The sequence below is a fragment of the Rhea americana genome, unplaced genomic scaffold (assembly GCF_003343005.1).
Source record: "Rhea americana isolate MKP2758 unplaced genomic scaffold, rheAme1 scaffold_61, whole genome shotgun sequence".
Classification (NCBI taxonomy): Eukaryota; Metazoa; Chordata; class Aves; order Rheiformes; family Rheidae; genus Rhea; species Rhea americana.
In genome coordinates, this window is record NW_028186768.1 from 3,890,362 (window position 1) to 3,905,948 (window position 15,587).

General features: G+C 46.1%; 1 protein-coding gene across 3 annotated transcripts; it reads left to right on the plus strand.

Moving 5' to 3' along the window:
- Positions 1–303: 303 nt before the first annotated feature.
- On the plus strand, positions 304–13,897 carry LOC146587159 (ectonucleoside triphosphate diphosphohydrolase 2-like). 3 transcript variants are annotated; one of them, XR_014897724.1, is made up of 9 exons: positions 304–463; positions 2,563–2,680; positions 4,431–4,581; positions 5,352–5,511; positions 7,018–7,245; positions 8,614–8,886; positions 9,776–9,871; positions 10,820–10,950; positions 12,017–12,104. XR_014897724.1 is itself a non-coding variant. In XM_085320131.1 (9 exons), the coding sequence occupies exons 1-9, from the start codon at positions 350–352 to the stop codon at positions 12,245–12,247; spliced, it is 1,506 nt and encodes a 501-aa protein (XP_085176257.1). In that variant the 5' UTR covers positions 304–349; the 3' UTR covers positions 12,248–13,897. The 3 variants fall into 3 exon arrangements, 2 of the variants coding, with proteins under 2 accessions (XP_085176257.1, XP_085176258.1); XM_085320131.1 differs by having other exon boundaries at positions 10,816–10,950; positions 12,017–13,897; XM_085320132.1 differs by lacking the exon at positions 10,820–10,950 and having other exon boundaries at positions 12,017–13,897.
- Positions 13,898–15,587: the final 1,690 nt, after the last annotated feature.

Below are 15,587 nucleotides of genomic sequence, written 5' to 3' on the forward strand. Positions count from 1 at the left end.
TAAACAGATGAGTTAACCTCACATTTCTGTTTACCTCAACACCATCGCCTGGAGCAGTTTCAAGGCTCTACTGGTATCTTTGCAAAAAAGCCCTGGAATCAGCACCAAGCCTCAGTTTTATTTATTGTGTGGATAGTGGAAGGGAGAATCGCCTGACACATCATAGCTTGGCCCACGTGTTTTTCATGGTCGTGTGGCTTGGGGCTGGGTTGACGCCAGAGCCTGGCCCTGGCCCCGCCTTTCTTCTCTTTTTAAAGACTGTAAAAAGCAGCCACTGTCAGTTGCAGACTTTGCATTTGCTGCTCCACTGCTTCCTCTTTGACTTTTCAGARAAAGGAGAAAGTGCTTCATGTCTTGGCGTGAACTCCTTCCCCCTTGGCTGGTGATCGTAGCAGGACTAACAGGCATCGTGCTACTTTGTGTCTCCACTAAAGATGTGCCCGCCACCCCTCTCAGGACCAAGGTAAGGTCATCTGTCTCAGGCAGGGTCAACCCCAGCCAACTCTGGGGTCAAGTAGGGCAATAAGCAGAGGGCGTTATCCTTGTCTGATAAGGTTTCTTCTTAAGTAGAAGCTGCCTATTTCCTTGAGCTTATCCCTGGTGCCTGACATTTAAACAAAAAACTGTTGTACTTTGTTGCTTTTTACATTCATTGTACTACTGAGTGACTTACTAGCCCAAATCAACAAACTGAGAAGGGGACTAGCACAAGTCTCTGAGATTAGTCTCCTTCAAAATACTGTAGTTTTTCAAACTGAAAACAAACTAGCCCGTTTGATTTCAGGTGTTCAGTTGGTCAAAGAAAGCACAGGCAGAATATTGTCCACTGATCAGCAGAGACACTCCCTGCAGGCTGGTGGTAGCCTGCGTCAGGAACTGCCCCGGAGCAGGAAGGGATCAGTGGCTTAAATGGCCCTGAACTGCTTCTGTCCTTAAAAAAAAATCTTTTTTGCTTACTCCTTTTCTTTCCCTTCCACTGTTGATTTTTATTGAAGTGCCAACCTGCTCTACGCAGCAGGTTCAGATCAGTGATCCAGAGGTTAATCTCTATCTGCTTATGCCTCTTGATGCAAAGCTGCTGAGGTGAGGTTAATTACATGCTGTGGTTTACTTGAACAGAAGTAGGTTAGCACATGATTTTACCAATATTCCCCACTCTCCACACTCCACTCAGAAACAGAACTGCATTTAAAAAAATCCTCCTTGTTCCATGCTTTGGAACCACCCAAAATAACACCAATCTCCGCGTCCTTCCCTGATGTTGATCTGTGGCATAAATGTGGTCTTCTCTTTTTTGTTCCCAACAGCAGCCTCTAATTTTGTAAGGGAGAAAAAAAATCTGAGTTTCTCTGCCAAGATCATTCATTTCTTCCTCTTCTGCAGCAGCTGACATGTCCCTGCGAGAAATATGAGCTGTCACTTGTGTGGGAGGATGCCAGCAGGCTCAGGCAGGGAGCTCCATCCTCCTTCCGCATTTCTGCTCAGGCTCCAGTTGCACCAGCTCCTGGCCTGGGAGCAGTAGTGCCTATCTGGTGAAGCCGAGAGCACTCCCAAAAGGAAGGAGGAAGCCAGTTGCACTTAGAAGGTGCAACCAGGCTGTCTAGTGCTAAACTCTTCTGACCATATTAACTCCAACTTCCGAGGCTGTTTCTCCTTCACTCATAAATTTTGCTGTGCGAGACACAGCTTAGGTCATGCAGAACCCCATATCTCCCMGATCTCCTAAGTTTCCTTTCTGTGTGGGAAGGGCCATTTTGAGAGTGGGGACATTCGTAACAGCCACCATGCTATGCTATGGGGTACCCTTGCCTCTGATTTCCAAATCCACACACTGGGCTGCAAAAAGCAAGAAAGTCCTCAGCCTCAGTGCAAGGCACTAGAGAAGGGTCGCTCTCAGCAGAGAAGCTGTTGAGAATCTCATGATGGCTGTTGCCAGTTTTGCTGAGACATTATCTTGGCCTCTGCGGGACCGCTGTGTTGGACAGCATGTATGCCTCAGTGCACTGTGGCTCCAACATACCTGGTATGCATGAGGGCAAACCTAACCTCTGTCACATCATCTCTGCAGCAGAGCTTAATCTGTGTCACGCCATCTCTGCAGCAGGGCTTCAGACAGACATACAAGTCTCTTGAGTTTCTCAGGAGCAATAACAAGCCACAGCCCTCTGCTTACTCCCCAGATGTCTTGGCCTGTATAGTGCAGCCTCCCATTTCTTTAAGACCTGTTTCTCTTGTGCTTCAGATGGCTTAGCTCTCAATGGAAACCCTCTGCATGGTTTCAGGAACTGCTACAGAGCATGTCCAGCAGCTGCCACTGAAGAGCAGCACTGAAATTTCTCCACTCCTGCTGCTCCTCACAAGTATTCAGCAATGCAGATGATCTACTGCAAATCCACATTATCTTCTGGCTTCACCCTTTCTTTGAATTTAAAAAGCTAACTCAAATACTGCAGCATGGGCACATGGGTTACCCAGCATACCTGTATAATGCTGAGTAACCCTGCAGTTAGGAAGTGTGCATTCAATGGTGTTTAGGTATTCAATGGTTTGGGGGTTTTCCAGTATGGCATTGTTCTGGATGCTCGCCCATCCCACACCATCCTGTTCATCTACCAGTGGACTGCCAACAAAGCAAACAACACCGGGGTGATCAAGGAATGCAGCTCCTGTACTGTGCAAGGTAAGAGGCCAATTCGTGTTTGGGAGGTGTATGGGATTGGCATGGGATGACTGGAAATGAAGACAGCTGCATGTAGCCCATCTCTACAGTTTGTGAGTCCTGTATCATCTAGCTGCAGACTGAGATAGCAGTGACAGTGAAGTGCAGGCTGCACACTTTCAGCATGGGTCTTCTCATCATGGGTAGTGCTAGCTATATACAGCTGGATGTCAGGGCACTCTGCAGGAGCAATTGAACAGTTTTACTAACCCGCTATAGGCAAGGAAGGACACAGAGGGGGTGGGGACCACATGGACCAGTGGCAGAACCAAGGTTGCTGAGCATCTCATCCAAGGAAGATGGTGAAAAGCAGTGGAGACAAGTCTGGCCACAGAGAGGGACTCCTAGTAACCTTCTCCTTCTCCTGACTGTTATCTGGGCAGTAGGTGTTGTAGCACCACAGCAACAGAGATATGAAGCCTCCAACCCCCTCTGTGAGGTTTGGCTGCACAGGTTTGAGTTCAGCTTGACATGTCACAGCTGGTCCCCCAATACAGTGCCAGGCTGTGGTTTTAGGTTGTCAGGTTTTAGAGAATCGTGGGGTCTTCCTCACTGGTTTGAGTCTGTTCAGTCCAGCCAAAGAGGGTTCATACAAGGGTAATGCTTGGGGTTTTTCTTCCCTATCTCACAATCTTGCATTGATATTGAAGCATGATTATAGCAAGATGCTGGAAAACCCCCGAACTCTCAGTGTCAGTGTGCTGTGGGAAGGCAGCCACACAGTGAGCAGAGAAGGGGGCTCCTGCTCTCACAGTCTGTCAACAATACCAGCCCCTACAGATGATGCAATAACAGTTCCCTGAAACCTTGTCTGTATCCTTCAACTGCTGCCATTTGGTATCTTCACGGTGTTAAAAATTACAATTGTAGTTCAGTTTTTGAATACTTACTTGAACCTGCAGCAGTGTCAAGACATCCAGGCAAGTCTCTTTCCCAGATGCAAGAAGCAGTCCTCAGTCTGCAGGCAATTTGGGCCAGCAGAGAACTGTGGTAATTGGAATGAAGCTGGAGGGAAATGTATGGTCAGGCCTTAGAGAGCCAACTTGGAAAAAGTGATTCTAATTCTACTTTTGCTAGTCTTTGAGTAGCCATAGGCAAGCTGCAGCTCAGCTCTATTCAGTGCCCAGGAGAGCAAGGTATGTGGTGAAGTAGTCATGCAGCCAGGAAGGTAAGTGGGCCAGAGGATGAGGAAGCAAGGCCCTATATGGRTAGTAGTTCAAAAACATTTAAAAGCCCATTGCATCTTGCTGAGAAGATGAGTCAAGGCTTGCACACAGCTCCTCTCCTTGCAGCACCAGCTTCCTCCAGAGCAGAGGCATCCTGCTTGCAGGCATGCAATTCAGAAACCATGTCTGTCAACACATGAGGAAGTGGCTCTAAGAGGCAGCTGATGCACAAGTCTCATCTCCGTGTCAGTGTATCCTTTTGCTTATCTCTTACTGTGGTGAAAGCCACACTTCTGTGGGTTGAGACAGCCTCAGCTGTAAGAGTTGTCACATGGCTGATATGTGGTCACCTATAGGCACAGCTAGAGTTCTCTTTGAGTGTGATTTAAGAATTACATGTATTTGCTGTTTTGCTCCCAGTGCAGTGCTTTAGCAGAATGGCTACGAGTCCACTGAAACAACTCCTTTGTTCTGCCTGTGACAGGTCCTGCCTCACCTTTCTCCATCTTCCCGTAGGATATGTCATTCTTTCCCCTGATCCTTAGGTCCTGGAGTCTCCAACTACTCAGATTCTCCTCAGAAAGTAGGGAAGAGTTTGGAGCCATGCTTGCACTGGGCCCAGAGAGAGATCCCGGCAGAGCAGCACAGCCAAACCCCCCTCTACTTGGGAGCAACTGCCAGCATGAGGCAGCTGAAGTGAGTGAATGTTGCAAACCCACACACAGAGATCAGCACAAGCCATGTGGATCATTCTGTAAATGAATCTCACCCTGTCTTCTCTGCAATGTTTCATCCCCAATCCACTGGTCAGGTAAACCCTTCTCAGCTCCCCGTGCACTCAAGGGGAATACAGCACAGCTGTGTGTCCATACCATCCCCCAAGATAGCCAAGAGGATGACAGAGTTGCTACCGCTACCAAGCAGACCTAGTTGTGTCTCCTTCACAACTAGGGCTTGGGACAAGATCTATCAGTTTGGAAGCTGAAGAGTTTTCAGTCTGTCACAACCTGCATGGGGTTGCAGTGCTGGTTCTTGTCAGTAGGCGGTCAGCAGTTCTGTCAGTGGGAAGCTCCACTTTATCATACATACTTCTTTGGACCCTGTTCCTAATTATCTCATTACCAGGACTTCTCCATCTCCTATTAGACACTGGGGAAAAAAAAGATCTGGAGTGGGCACGGCCACAGGATCCTGCAGTGGCAGAGGGAGCTGAACTTAAGGCTCCCAAATGGCAGCCCAGCTGCTCAATCACCCTTCCATATTTTTGTTGCCCAGGCTGTGCTTGCCCCCAGTGCTGTGCAAGGGCAGAGGGAAAAGGCAGCAGGAGGAGGATTTTCATTGCATCTCACTGTACACTTAAAAAAAAGCGTGGAACATAGCAGAAGTCCTGCTGCTGCAGCCACTGTAGGCTACCTCTGGTGGAGCTCTGCAAACAACAAATGTGCTTCTTTTCCTTTTTTGTCTAGCCTCACCCATCCCACCCTCTCTGATGCTCTCCTTGCGGCCCTGACTGTTGCCTTGAGGTCATCCCCCTTTGACTTTCAGGGGGTGCAAATCCTGTCCAGCCTGGATGAGGAAGCATTCAACTGGGTTACTGTTAATTACATCCTGGAAAACTTCATTAAGGTAAAGGGGGGGTCCTTCCCCGGGGAGCACAGAGCTGAGCTGAGGGATTCCCACAATCAAACAGCATCAGTGACACGTGGAGGGATTGTTATAGCTCTGCAGCTTGAACAACACTTAAGCAGAGCTTTCACTGACTTTCAAAGAAGGCAAGTTATATCAAACGCCAGCTGGCTGGTAGACATGAGACAACATTGTTAAAACCAGATTGAAGTACCAAACCTCTAATATAGGATATGTTCATGGATATGCTCATGCTGTTGCTGTAACTGATCTGAGGTTTTCTGCAGAACACATCTGGGACATTCAAACACAGGTAACATTAGATAGCTGGGGGGGCTAGGTTTAGCTCAGCTGGTTAGAGCATGGTGCTAATAATGCCAAGGTCGCGGGTTCGATCCCCATAAGGGCCGCTCGCTCGAGGGTTGGACTAGATGATCTCCAGAGGGCTCGAAGGTTGGACTAGAGGACCTCCAGAGGTCCCTTCCAACCTTACCAATTCTGTGATTCTATGATAGCTGGCCCTGGTGCTTAAAGCAAGAACACCATTGCCCTGAGCCCCTTCAGTTCTAACTCAGAACCACTGTGAAACAGGCACTGCTGCCCTCTCTGCAGGGTTACCATGAGACTGTCACTTGAGTCCAGCTGTCCCAGGAAATGTCCTGTGAATGGTGGACATGAGTCTTTTGCTGCCAAAGCAAAAGCCCTCAAATGTTCCTCTCATTGAGACAGCATAGGGGGCCTGTCCTGTATTCAGAAAGAGCTCACTAAAGAATACATTTAATTTTCCTTGCTCCAGCCACAGTTTCTCATGCCAGAAGGTCTCAGTGAGGTCTCAAAGTGCCAGATGAAGGAGGGTTAGACAGCAGCAGCTGAGTTTCTCCACAGCAGGGGATTAAAAGGGAGTTTTGATAACACGCAGCAAGTGTGCATCAGTCAGGCAACTGATAGGATCACTAGCAACAGCACAGACCCCCCTCCCACCTCCCCCCCACCATCCAGGGACAGAGTATTTACATCTGCAGTCAGATAAACTTTCCTGCCTCTACTGCTAACTTCAGCATTGCCAAAATCAGTTCTGCAAGACTGTGGGAAACGAAACCACAGGACTCTTCTGACAGGAGGATTACTTCAACATTAAGGCAGCACTTGAAGCCCCTATCTACCCATGTGGCAGCCTCCCTCCTGCTCTCCCCTCTCCTCTCCTCTTTTCCCTGTTCTGACCTGCAGAGACCACTGCCTTGAACAGCCCACTGAGGTGCTGAACTCTGCACTCTATTTGCTCTCACTGGCTGTGGGAAGCTCTCTCTGCAGATGGTAGTGCTTACACAGTGGCTCTCCTCTGCTCCCTCCAGAGCCACCAGTTCAGCATTCTTGTGCCCTATGGGGAAATAAAAGCTGGACTATACTGCACCAGGAAGCTGCTCCCTGTACACTAATGCTTRTATCTGACTATGACTTAGATGCAAATGTCATAAGAACTGACCTCTCTCTTTCTCTTTGGGTCAGTACGACTGGCGAGGACAGTTGGTCCACTCTAGGAAGGAGACAGCAGGAGTCCTGTCCTTCAGCGGAACCTCAGCACAGCTCACTTCCATGATGGAAGAAAAGAACCAGGCACCAAAAGGAGGAGTGATGCTGCAGCTGTATGGGCAAACATACACAGTGTACACTCACCAGTGCCCCTGCCATGGCACAGACCAGCTCCGCAGCAGGCTGCTCTCCATGCTCATACAAGTGAGTATCTGCTCGTGGCATTTGCGAGTTTCCTGGATACAATGTCTACCCCCTGCATCAAATGACAGTAGCATAAGGCAAGAGTTGGTGTAGCTGGTAATCGGTGAAACATCAGTGACCATCTTTAATTGAGGTGRTTGTATGCATAAACAAGCCCGGTGCATCAGATGCTCTCCATGCCTGAATTGATGTCCTCTAAGCAGATACAAAGGTACCTATTCCAGTTTCTAATTTGCAGGATCTATTTGGCTCACTGCTTAATACACATAAGCACAAAATGGCTCTCCAGAGGTGGTAAGACCACTTTCATAGTGGAGAGAGGAAAACACTTCCCTTGGCTCCTCTGAACTGCTCCTCCATTCTACAAGGGGAGCCTAAACACCTGAGATCCTGCTGGACCTGAGAACAAGCTGGGATACTGCTTGCTATTTCTGTTCTTTGCCAATTTTAACTTTGAGATAGTCTTTAAAATAGTAATATTCGATTTTGAAAACATGCAGGTGTTTCAATTTTTCCATCCTTCTTGTTTCATTGAGAGTGGAGGGGGCATAGAGGGCTGGCTGGATCTGATGTAAAGTCATGAATCATTTTGGTCCTCACTAAAACTGATTTTTTTCAAAAATGAACTCATAAATGAATTCACCCCCACTTGCCTCCCTATAAACCTGCTCCAACCACACCTTTCACTAGCAAACAGCCCCTTATCTGAGACTCGCGTGAGGACCCACTTCACAATTATATTACAATAAATCCCTAGGAATGAAAAATGCTAATTCTTGAGGGGTTCCCTCCAACCTGCRTGGCCCTGTGGGCAAAGAGCTACTCAGGAAGAGGGGATTAGGAAGCTGCATGCCACCTGCGTCACCATAGCTACCAGGGAGCATGAGGGCTGAGGCATCACAAAACACTGAATTCCTCAGAAATTCAGTGACCAGACTTATAAATATAGACAAAACAGGAATTGAATGTCTGTCTGGAAGGCAGACCACAACAGCCTCTACACTGAAATTGTATTTCTGGCCTGACAGGGATCAGACAGGGCCAGGACTCCCATAGACTGCAACTTCTCAGCCTCTGACAGCAGGCCCAGTCCTGAACCAGTCCTAAACCTTCAGCCTGCCCTGAACTCAGTGGGAGCTAAGCCCCAGTGGTCTAGGCCTTGCAGCTCAATAGTTTAGATAAGCTTTTTGTAAACCTTTTTCAACTTGCCTGCTCAATTATGACATTGTCATGTCAGGGAAAGAAAGCAAACAAAGAACCCTCTGTTTTTCATTGTGTTATATTTCATTTTCTTTTAGAAAGTCTTGGGCAGATCTCTCTTGGGTCTCCTCTCTTTCTACCTGTCTCCATTTTATTCTGTCCCTCTAGGATCAGAGAAATGTGAAAACTGTATCTAACCCCTGCTGGCCCCTCACCTACTCCCAGGAAGTGCAATGGCATTCAGTGCATGCTGGGCCCTGTGCTGTCAGTGACGACACATTGGGCATCCCCAGCCCTGAAGATATGTTCAATGTCACCGGCTCCAGCAATTCTACTGCCTGCAGGAGACTTGTGCAAAGTCTGCTCAACTCTTCTTCTTCCTGTAGCTTCTTCAAGCATTCTCTCAGCAGTGTTTTCAAGCCCCCCTGGACCAGGTTTCTGGTGGGTTCTCATTTACACTGGGGTAAGCAATTGGCATGAAGAGCCCATGAAATTGGACCACCTTTGTTATTCATAAATGTAGTGGGACAAGCCAAGCTGTACCCTGGGATAGCCATGAGTGCCCATGCTCTGGCTAGTGCTAAATACACAGTGCTAATGCTGTAGACATGCAGTCCTGTCCTCTCCCTCTCCTCAGCACTCAACTGTTCAAACAGGCAATCCAGACTTCCCACCGATAATTGTGGTAGGGCACTCTGATCCAGTGTGTCAGCAATTTCTGTTTGTGAAATAAGTGTGCCACAGAGCCATAACAGAACTCACGTGAGCCAGCAGGGTCAGAGCAGGCAGGAGTCCTGCACTGGGCATCTCTTCCCATGCCAAGTCTGTGGTGAAGCTAAACACCTTCTGACCCTTTCTGAGCAAACATCTGAGGATGTTCTACCACAAGTGTCCTCATATATGAAATGCTGGATCTAGTGTTCAAAGTCATTGCAATGTTAAGTGAGGACCAGCTCAAGATCCTAGGGCACACTGAGTTCATTTCAGAGAAGGGATGCGGAGGAAGGAATTTTACAATTTCCTGTTGCCAAGAGTGTCCCATGGATATAGTGCCAAGGAACATAAAGACTAGTCTACTTAACATCCAGGCAGAGCCAGGAAAGCTGCTGTATTCAAGCTAGAAACAGTCCAGTTTCCATCTTCAGACACTAACTGATTCTGCTTGTTTTCCCAGTGCCCATCAGAGGCACTGTAACCACCAAACACAAACAGGTAGAAAGGACATCCTGGAAACATGCCCCATGGCTATTGCCACTTACTTGCCCTTACACATTGTATGGAAGCATGCCAAGTGCAGTCCAACTCATGACTGTTCCTGCTGCTGTTACAGGTCATTTCTGAGGCCCTGGACTTCCTGAGAGAGACTGTACCCTCTCCTGATTTGAGTCAGGCAGTCAACAAGCTTTGTGGGATGTCTGTCAAAGAGGTAAATGTGGAATAACTTAGTGTGCAGGAATAAAGTAAAGCAACAGTCTAGTTGTAAAAGCTCTTGTGGCTCAGGCTGACAGAGCTGTAAGCTTCTGACCCCCTCAGAGGATGCAAACTTGGATTTGCCTGTTGAGTTTTTTTTTTCCCCTCCACTTTAAGAAAACAGACTCTGCTTATTTCCCTCCCTCTCAAATCTCAGCTGTTGCTAACACCTGGACTTCATTAAATGAAAACCCACAAGTACTTTTTACTGCATATTAGGGATAGAGAGGCAGCCTGCCTAGTCTCACTTATGCATTACCTTGTTCTTCCCATTATCGTTCTCTCCTTATGTGCAAGGACTGCATTATTCAGCATCTAGGGATCTTCCCATTTCATCTGGACCCATGGAGACTGACCTGTGGGGAAATGCAAGTTCTTTTCCTAGCTTGGCAACTTATGAAGTCATCCTCATTTGAGCTTACACCAAGTATCCCTTCCACAATAACATCCAAATTGGCCATTCTCTACTAGGATTGATAATGGAGTAGCAATGCCTAATGCTTTATCTTCTGGATAGAAGAGAAAGATCCTAGTGTTCCTAATGAGCTAAAGATTGCAGCACTAGCTTGACTTAATTAAAGAGCAGAAAATAGTACTAAGGAGTTCACCTGGAGGACAACTGTAGGAGAGTGGATTGTCAGTTCTGCTGCTCTTGGAACTGCCTGATCTTTCAATGAGATGGGAACAAAGACATTGAGAGCTGACGGTGACTCTCAGACGACAGCCCAGTAAGTGCAGGGAAGTATGGCCTCAGTCTGCGCAGGACACACAAATGCTTCTCCTCCAGCCCTGCAGTTAGTCCTAGAGCGGGACATGATGGGTCTTAATCATGCCTGAAATTCAGCTGTTGATTTTTTCCCCTCTTCTTTCCCCTCCATCTCCTTTTGGAAATGACACCAGCTAGCCAAGGAATCCCAGACAAGTCTGGATACACTTGCTGATTACTGCGCTGTGTCCACCTTTATCTTTCATCTAAGTACAAAGGGATACACGTCTGACTTTCACAGCTCTGCTCAGACTGAGCTCCAGGAGAAGGTCAGTTACTTTCAGTGTGGTATTCCAACTGTGAGGGAAGGTGGTCTGAGTAAAGCCAGACTGCCCCTACTCCCACAAGGCCTAACCAACTGGGTTTCTCCAAGAAGACATTTTCATAAAATAAATTCACAGTTCTAATGACCAAGAAACTAATGTCAAAAAGGTAAAGATTCCACTTGTCTCCACTGAAAAACAGATGGGTCAAAATCTCATTTGAAAGCAGTATCATCTTTAAAAGTCTGCAACCAACAGTGGGGGAAAGAAGATAGCTTAGTTACTACTTAATGCTAAGGGGAGGAGGCTGATACTATTTCCAGAGCCAGGAGAGCCTATCCTCTCTCTTTGCAATCAACCTCATATCAGTGAGAGTTTGTAACTGGTGGAGGCAGCACTAAAATTGCTTCAAGATCTGGAACCCCTAAGGAAAGGGGGATTTGATGCAGGCTTCTTAACTCTCTTCCTTCACAAAAACAAAGAAAGCCCTTTTCCAAATTTCTCAGCTCACTGATGAAGGCACAGTCCCATACTATCTGAATACGGCCACACTGGTAACAGTGATTCTATCCACTCTCTGAAAAGGCAAGGTAAAAGTCAGATCCATGATCCACCCAAGGAGTCCACTCAGGAAGAGCCAGATATGAACTACTTAAAACATAAGTCTGAGATCCATCCAGGAGACAGAGACAAAGCTTCGAACAACTTATTCAGGAAAAACAGTAAGCTGAGACCCCAGGAGAAAGAACAGGACAMAGGTACATCTACAGCATAGCCCAGGGGAGAGCTGAGTCCCAGGCCTTAGCATAAATGCAGCTCCCTGGTCAAGGGGCAGAGAGTGCATGGGTGTAAGCCCCAGGTGAAGCTAGTTAGGGTAATCAAGACCTGTCAGTGCACTCAGGGCCCTGACAGTGGGAGAGCCTGCTCTCTTGAGATTTCAAGCTTAACCCTTGGATAACTCTCAAACGAAGTATGTTAGGCTTTAGGCCTGCGCACAAAAACACAGCTGGGGTCCAGACTTAGGGTCCACTCTCTGCTTCTTTTCTGACTTCTCCTCCTTTTATTTTAATAGATTGGTGACATATCATCTGGCTGGACTCTTGGATACCTACTGAGTCTGACCAACACCATCCCCCAGGACAACCCAAGCTTCCTCAAGGGGATTGAACCAGGAGTCTGGTCTTTGCTCCTCATCCTCTTTGTTGTGCTACTCACTGGCTCTTTCATGCGCATTTCATACCGAGTGATGGTCAAGGAAAACAGTTTCAGTAACAGAAACAGCAGTGTTTTTGATGACAACTGACTGTTATTCCAGGAGTGGATGCTCTTATGAGAGGGCAGTTAACAAGGCACAAATAAAAAATACACAGGTGTACCTCAATGGAAGATGCAAGGGATTTTCCTGCAAGACTCTAGAGCCTCAATGCCTTATTTCAACCTGCTAGCACTTGCACTACATAGATACATAGATACTGTTGTACATAAATACAACAGATGTTGCTCGGTAGGAAGCCTGAGATTTCCGGTGGATGGCAAGCTATATGTTCTCCAAATGATCAGCTTGCACAGATCTAAGGCTGCAACTAAGATTACCAGTGTTCACACAATGGAACCATACATTGAGCAGGCTGTAAAACTGTAAAGTTAATATTCAATAATCTTACCCAGTCAAGTGAGGTGGTTTCTGGAAAAGGTGCTCTGTCTTTTCTCTGACTACAGAAGAGAAGATTCCTGCAATATCTGCAGGAATGAAGACTGAAATAGCCTTAAAATACAGTCAGAATATAACAGCTAACTTGCTTCCCTGCTCTAGAGAAAAAAGCAAATTTTTTTTCCTGCTACTGCTGATCTGTTTTTCTATCTTAGCAACAGGATGCATGCCAGTCTCCCTTCCAGTGAATGCTCCTACTGCATGACAATCCTTCAAAAGCAATGGTCCTTGTTTGGTGGTAATGTTACTGTTATCAGTGTTGCAGTAGCATGCAGAGGCCTTGGTAGAGATCAACACCTTCCTGTGGCAGCAACTCTGAAAGTATGTATTAAGAGAATCTCTGTTCCACAACTGCAGAAAATGTACAAAGTACCAAAGCAGAAACAAAAAGCACAGACATGCAAATGAGTTCCTGCCTCTCAGCTAAGCCATGGTAACTCAAGATTACGCTTGTCAATTTAAACTCTTTCATCGGGGATTAAATTAATGCATTTTATCTCACATTTGCTAAATCTGGGGATATGCTTGGCTGAGGTTCACCAGTTCATTTACTTCACTAAACTCTGGAAGGTGACGTATTTCACCTAATACTGCCCTTTAGAGAACAGCAGACCCAAGAACAGAGGGTGAATTTCCCAGTTGTTAGTCCAATGACTTCTGTGTTTGTTAGACTGTGACCAAAGTTACCTTATAATCCAATACGCAGGATTCCTCTGGGACTTAGCAGTCATTCTACCTCCTCTGGTCTGCTCTGCTCATCTAACACATGAGGTGCAGTACAATTTCCCAGTGTTACTGTGAAGAAAAAGTACAGATTCAGACAAATACTTTTACTAAAGCATTTAGAGTTCATTTCTGAGATAGTTTCAGTGACTTAAACATATAAGCTCTGTTAAAAGCCGAAGGGATGAGAGCCTCCAACTCATTTCATACTACTTTAACCATGTTTTATTGCTTATAGATGCAGTGATGTGCTTTGTAGGATCTTTAAAGTTACCATGGTGCCCAAATCCATTCAAATATGGTTCTTATTCCTTTGTGCTCCTAACTCACATACAGGAATTCCCACTCATAATATTGGTGGGTATACTCATAAATTTTCAAGCCCTTTAATGAAGATTTGAAACTTGTCAGTCAAGTTTGGAGTAGTACAGAAGCAGATTTAAACAAGCTTCATATTAATTTGAGTTGCACATTAGATATTTTTAATTATGTCATGTTATTAAAGATATTTTAATAGCCTGTCTCTGTTATTCTTGGCGAGGGATCAAAGAAGGGKTTTTTTTATTGTGAATACAAAGTGTTTCAGGGAGAATTTTGCCTCTGTTTACTCAAGAGCTGTTATGCTGTGTACTTTTGGGGTACACAATGAGACTCCCTGAAGGCACTCTCTTCCCAGTAGCAGGCAAGCAGCAAATGACTTCAGATAACCTGGCTGTTGGTATCTAGTTAATGAGACATGTCAACATCTTTGATGCATTCTTTGCTCAAACGGTCTGAAGAAGGAAGGAGACAGGCAGGCCAGCATAGAAACAGCCTGAAGCTGTCAGGGAGTCAGTGGTATCAGGGAAATTCCTGAGACTTCATCCCTCCCACATCTGGAAATGCTATCATTAAACACAGCGCTGGCTCGGGACCTGTCAGCACATAGGAGCCCTGTGGGATTCCACACTGAGAAAGATCTTGCCCAAGAACGATCCTACCAGTGTCAGAAGTAGAAATAAGCCAACGAGACGCCAGGAGCCCCAGGACTCCAGGTATTCTGGCTGGCTCAGTCACTGTACATCCTCAATTTTGGACACGAGATCCTAGGGTCCAAGAAAAGGGACGCTGAGTGTAACTTCTCCAAACTCTTGTTCAGAAGCTCTGGGATTTGCTCAGGTAACAAATGAGCAATGGGGCAAGAAGCTCAGCACATACTCCTGACACTTCACTCTTGCCTCACACAGTGACAACACACATGGCCATAATTTGCCCCATTAAATCCCTGACGCTTGACAGCCACCATTCCACATCAAGCTATTGCTCTGAGATGTGAACACAACCCACATCCACTTATTTTACAGCAGATCCTAAACTCTTGAGCTGAAAGACAATCTGTTGCTCTTCTTAGCAAAGACGCAGTGAGACATTTTCACAACTAGAATTCCTTTTCCGCAGCGGTTCACTCATCACAAGTAGCAGCTCTGTTCCCTCCTTTCCCATCACTCTTCCAAATACTGCCACTGCTGCTTTCTGCTCAGTCTTCTGCTGCAGGCCTACTGCAGGCAAAGAGTGGTATCAGAAGGGGGAYAGACAATTTTTTCTCATACAATGGCTGTGCTACCCATCCTAACCTTCAGTCCCCCAAGGGCCAGCATTCCCAGGTGTATGGGTCTTGTGCCATTCAGTAGAGGGAACAGGTAGCATTGCAGATACATTTAATTCTCTCCCTGAGAGAAAAAAAGAAAAAAAAAAACACTTACAGATATACTTATTAAATGTTGAGYTGGATTGTATTCTAAAAGCCTTGAAGTATGCTGTTAGTCATAAAAAGGTAAAAATAGCAAAATTGGGAACCTGGGAGGACACATTCCTTTCTCCCAGCTCTCTACAGAAGCAGCTGCTACATGTCAGCACTGTACAAGTTTGCAGAACTAATCACCAGATTACCTGTACAGCAGAAATCTACTTAAAAGAGATTTTTGGATCAGCTCATTTGCTTTGAAACAAAGATGTTTGAAACCCTTTAGTAACAATGCAGTATTTTATCGTGGAAATTTAATACAGAGGATTTTTTAACTGTTGACAAATCTAGTGTTTTTATGCATAGCTCCTTCCCATCTCACTCTGGGCTAAACCATGAGGAAGATCTAGCAGATGATGTCTGCTCACACGTAATTGCAGTTCTGCTGTTGTCAGCAAGTATCAACAAGAAAGAAATAAAAAGTAT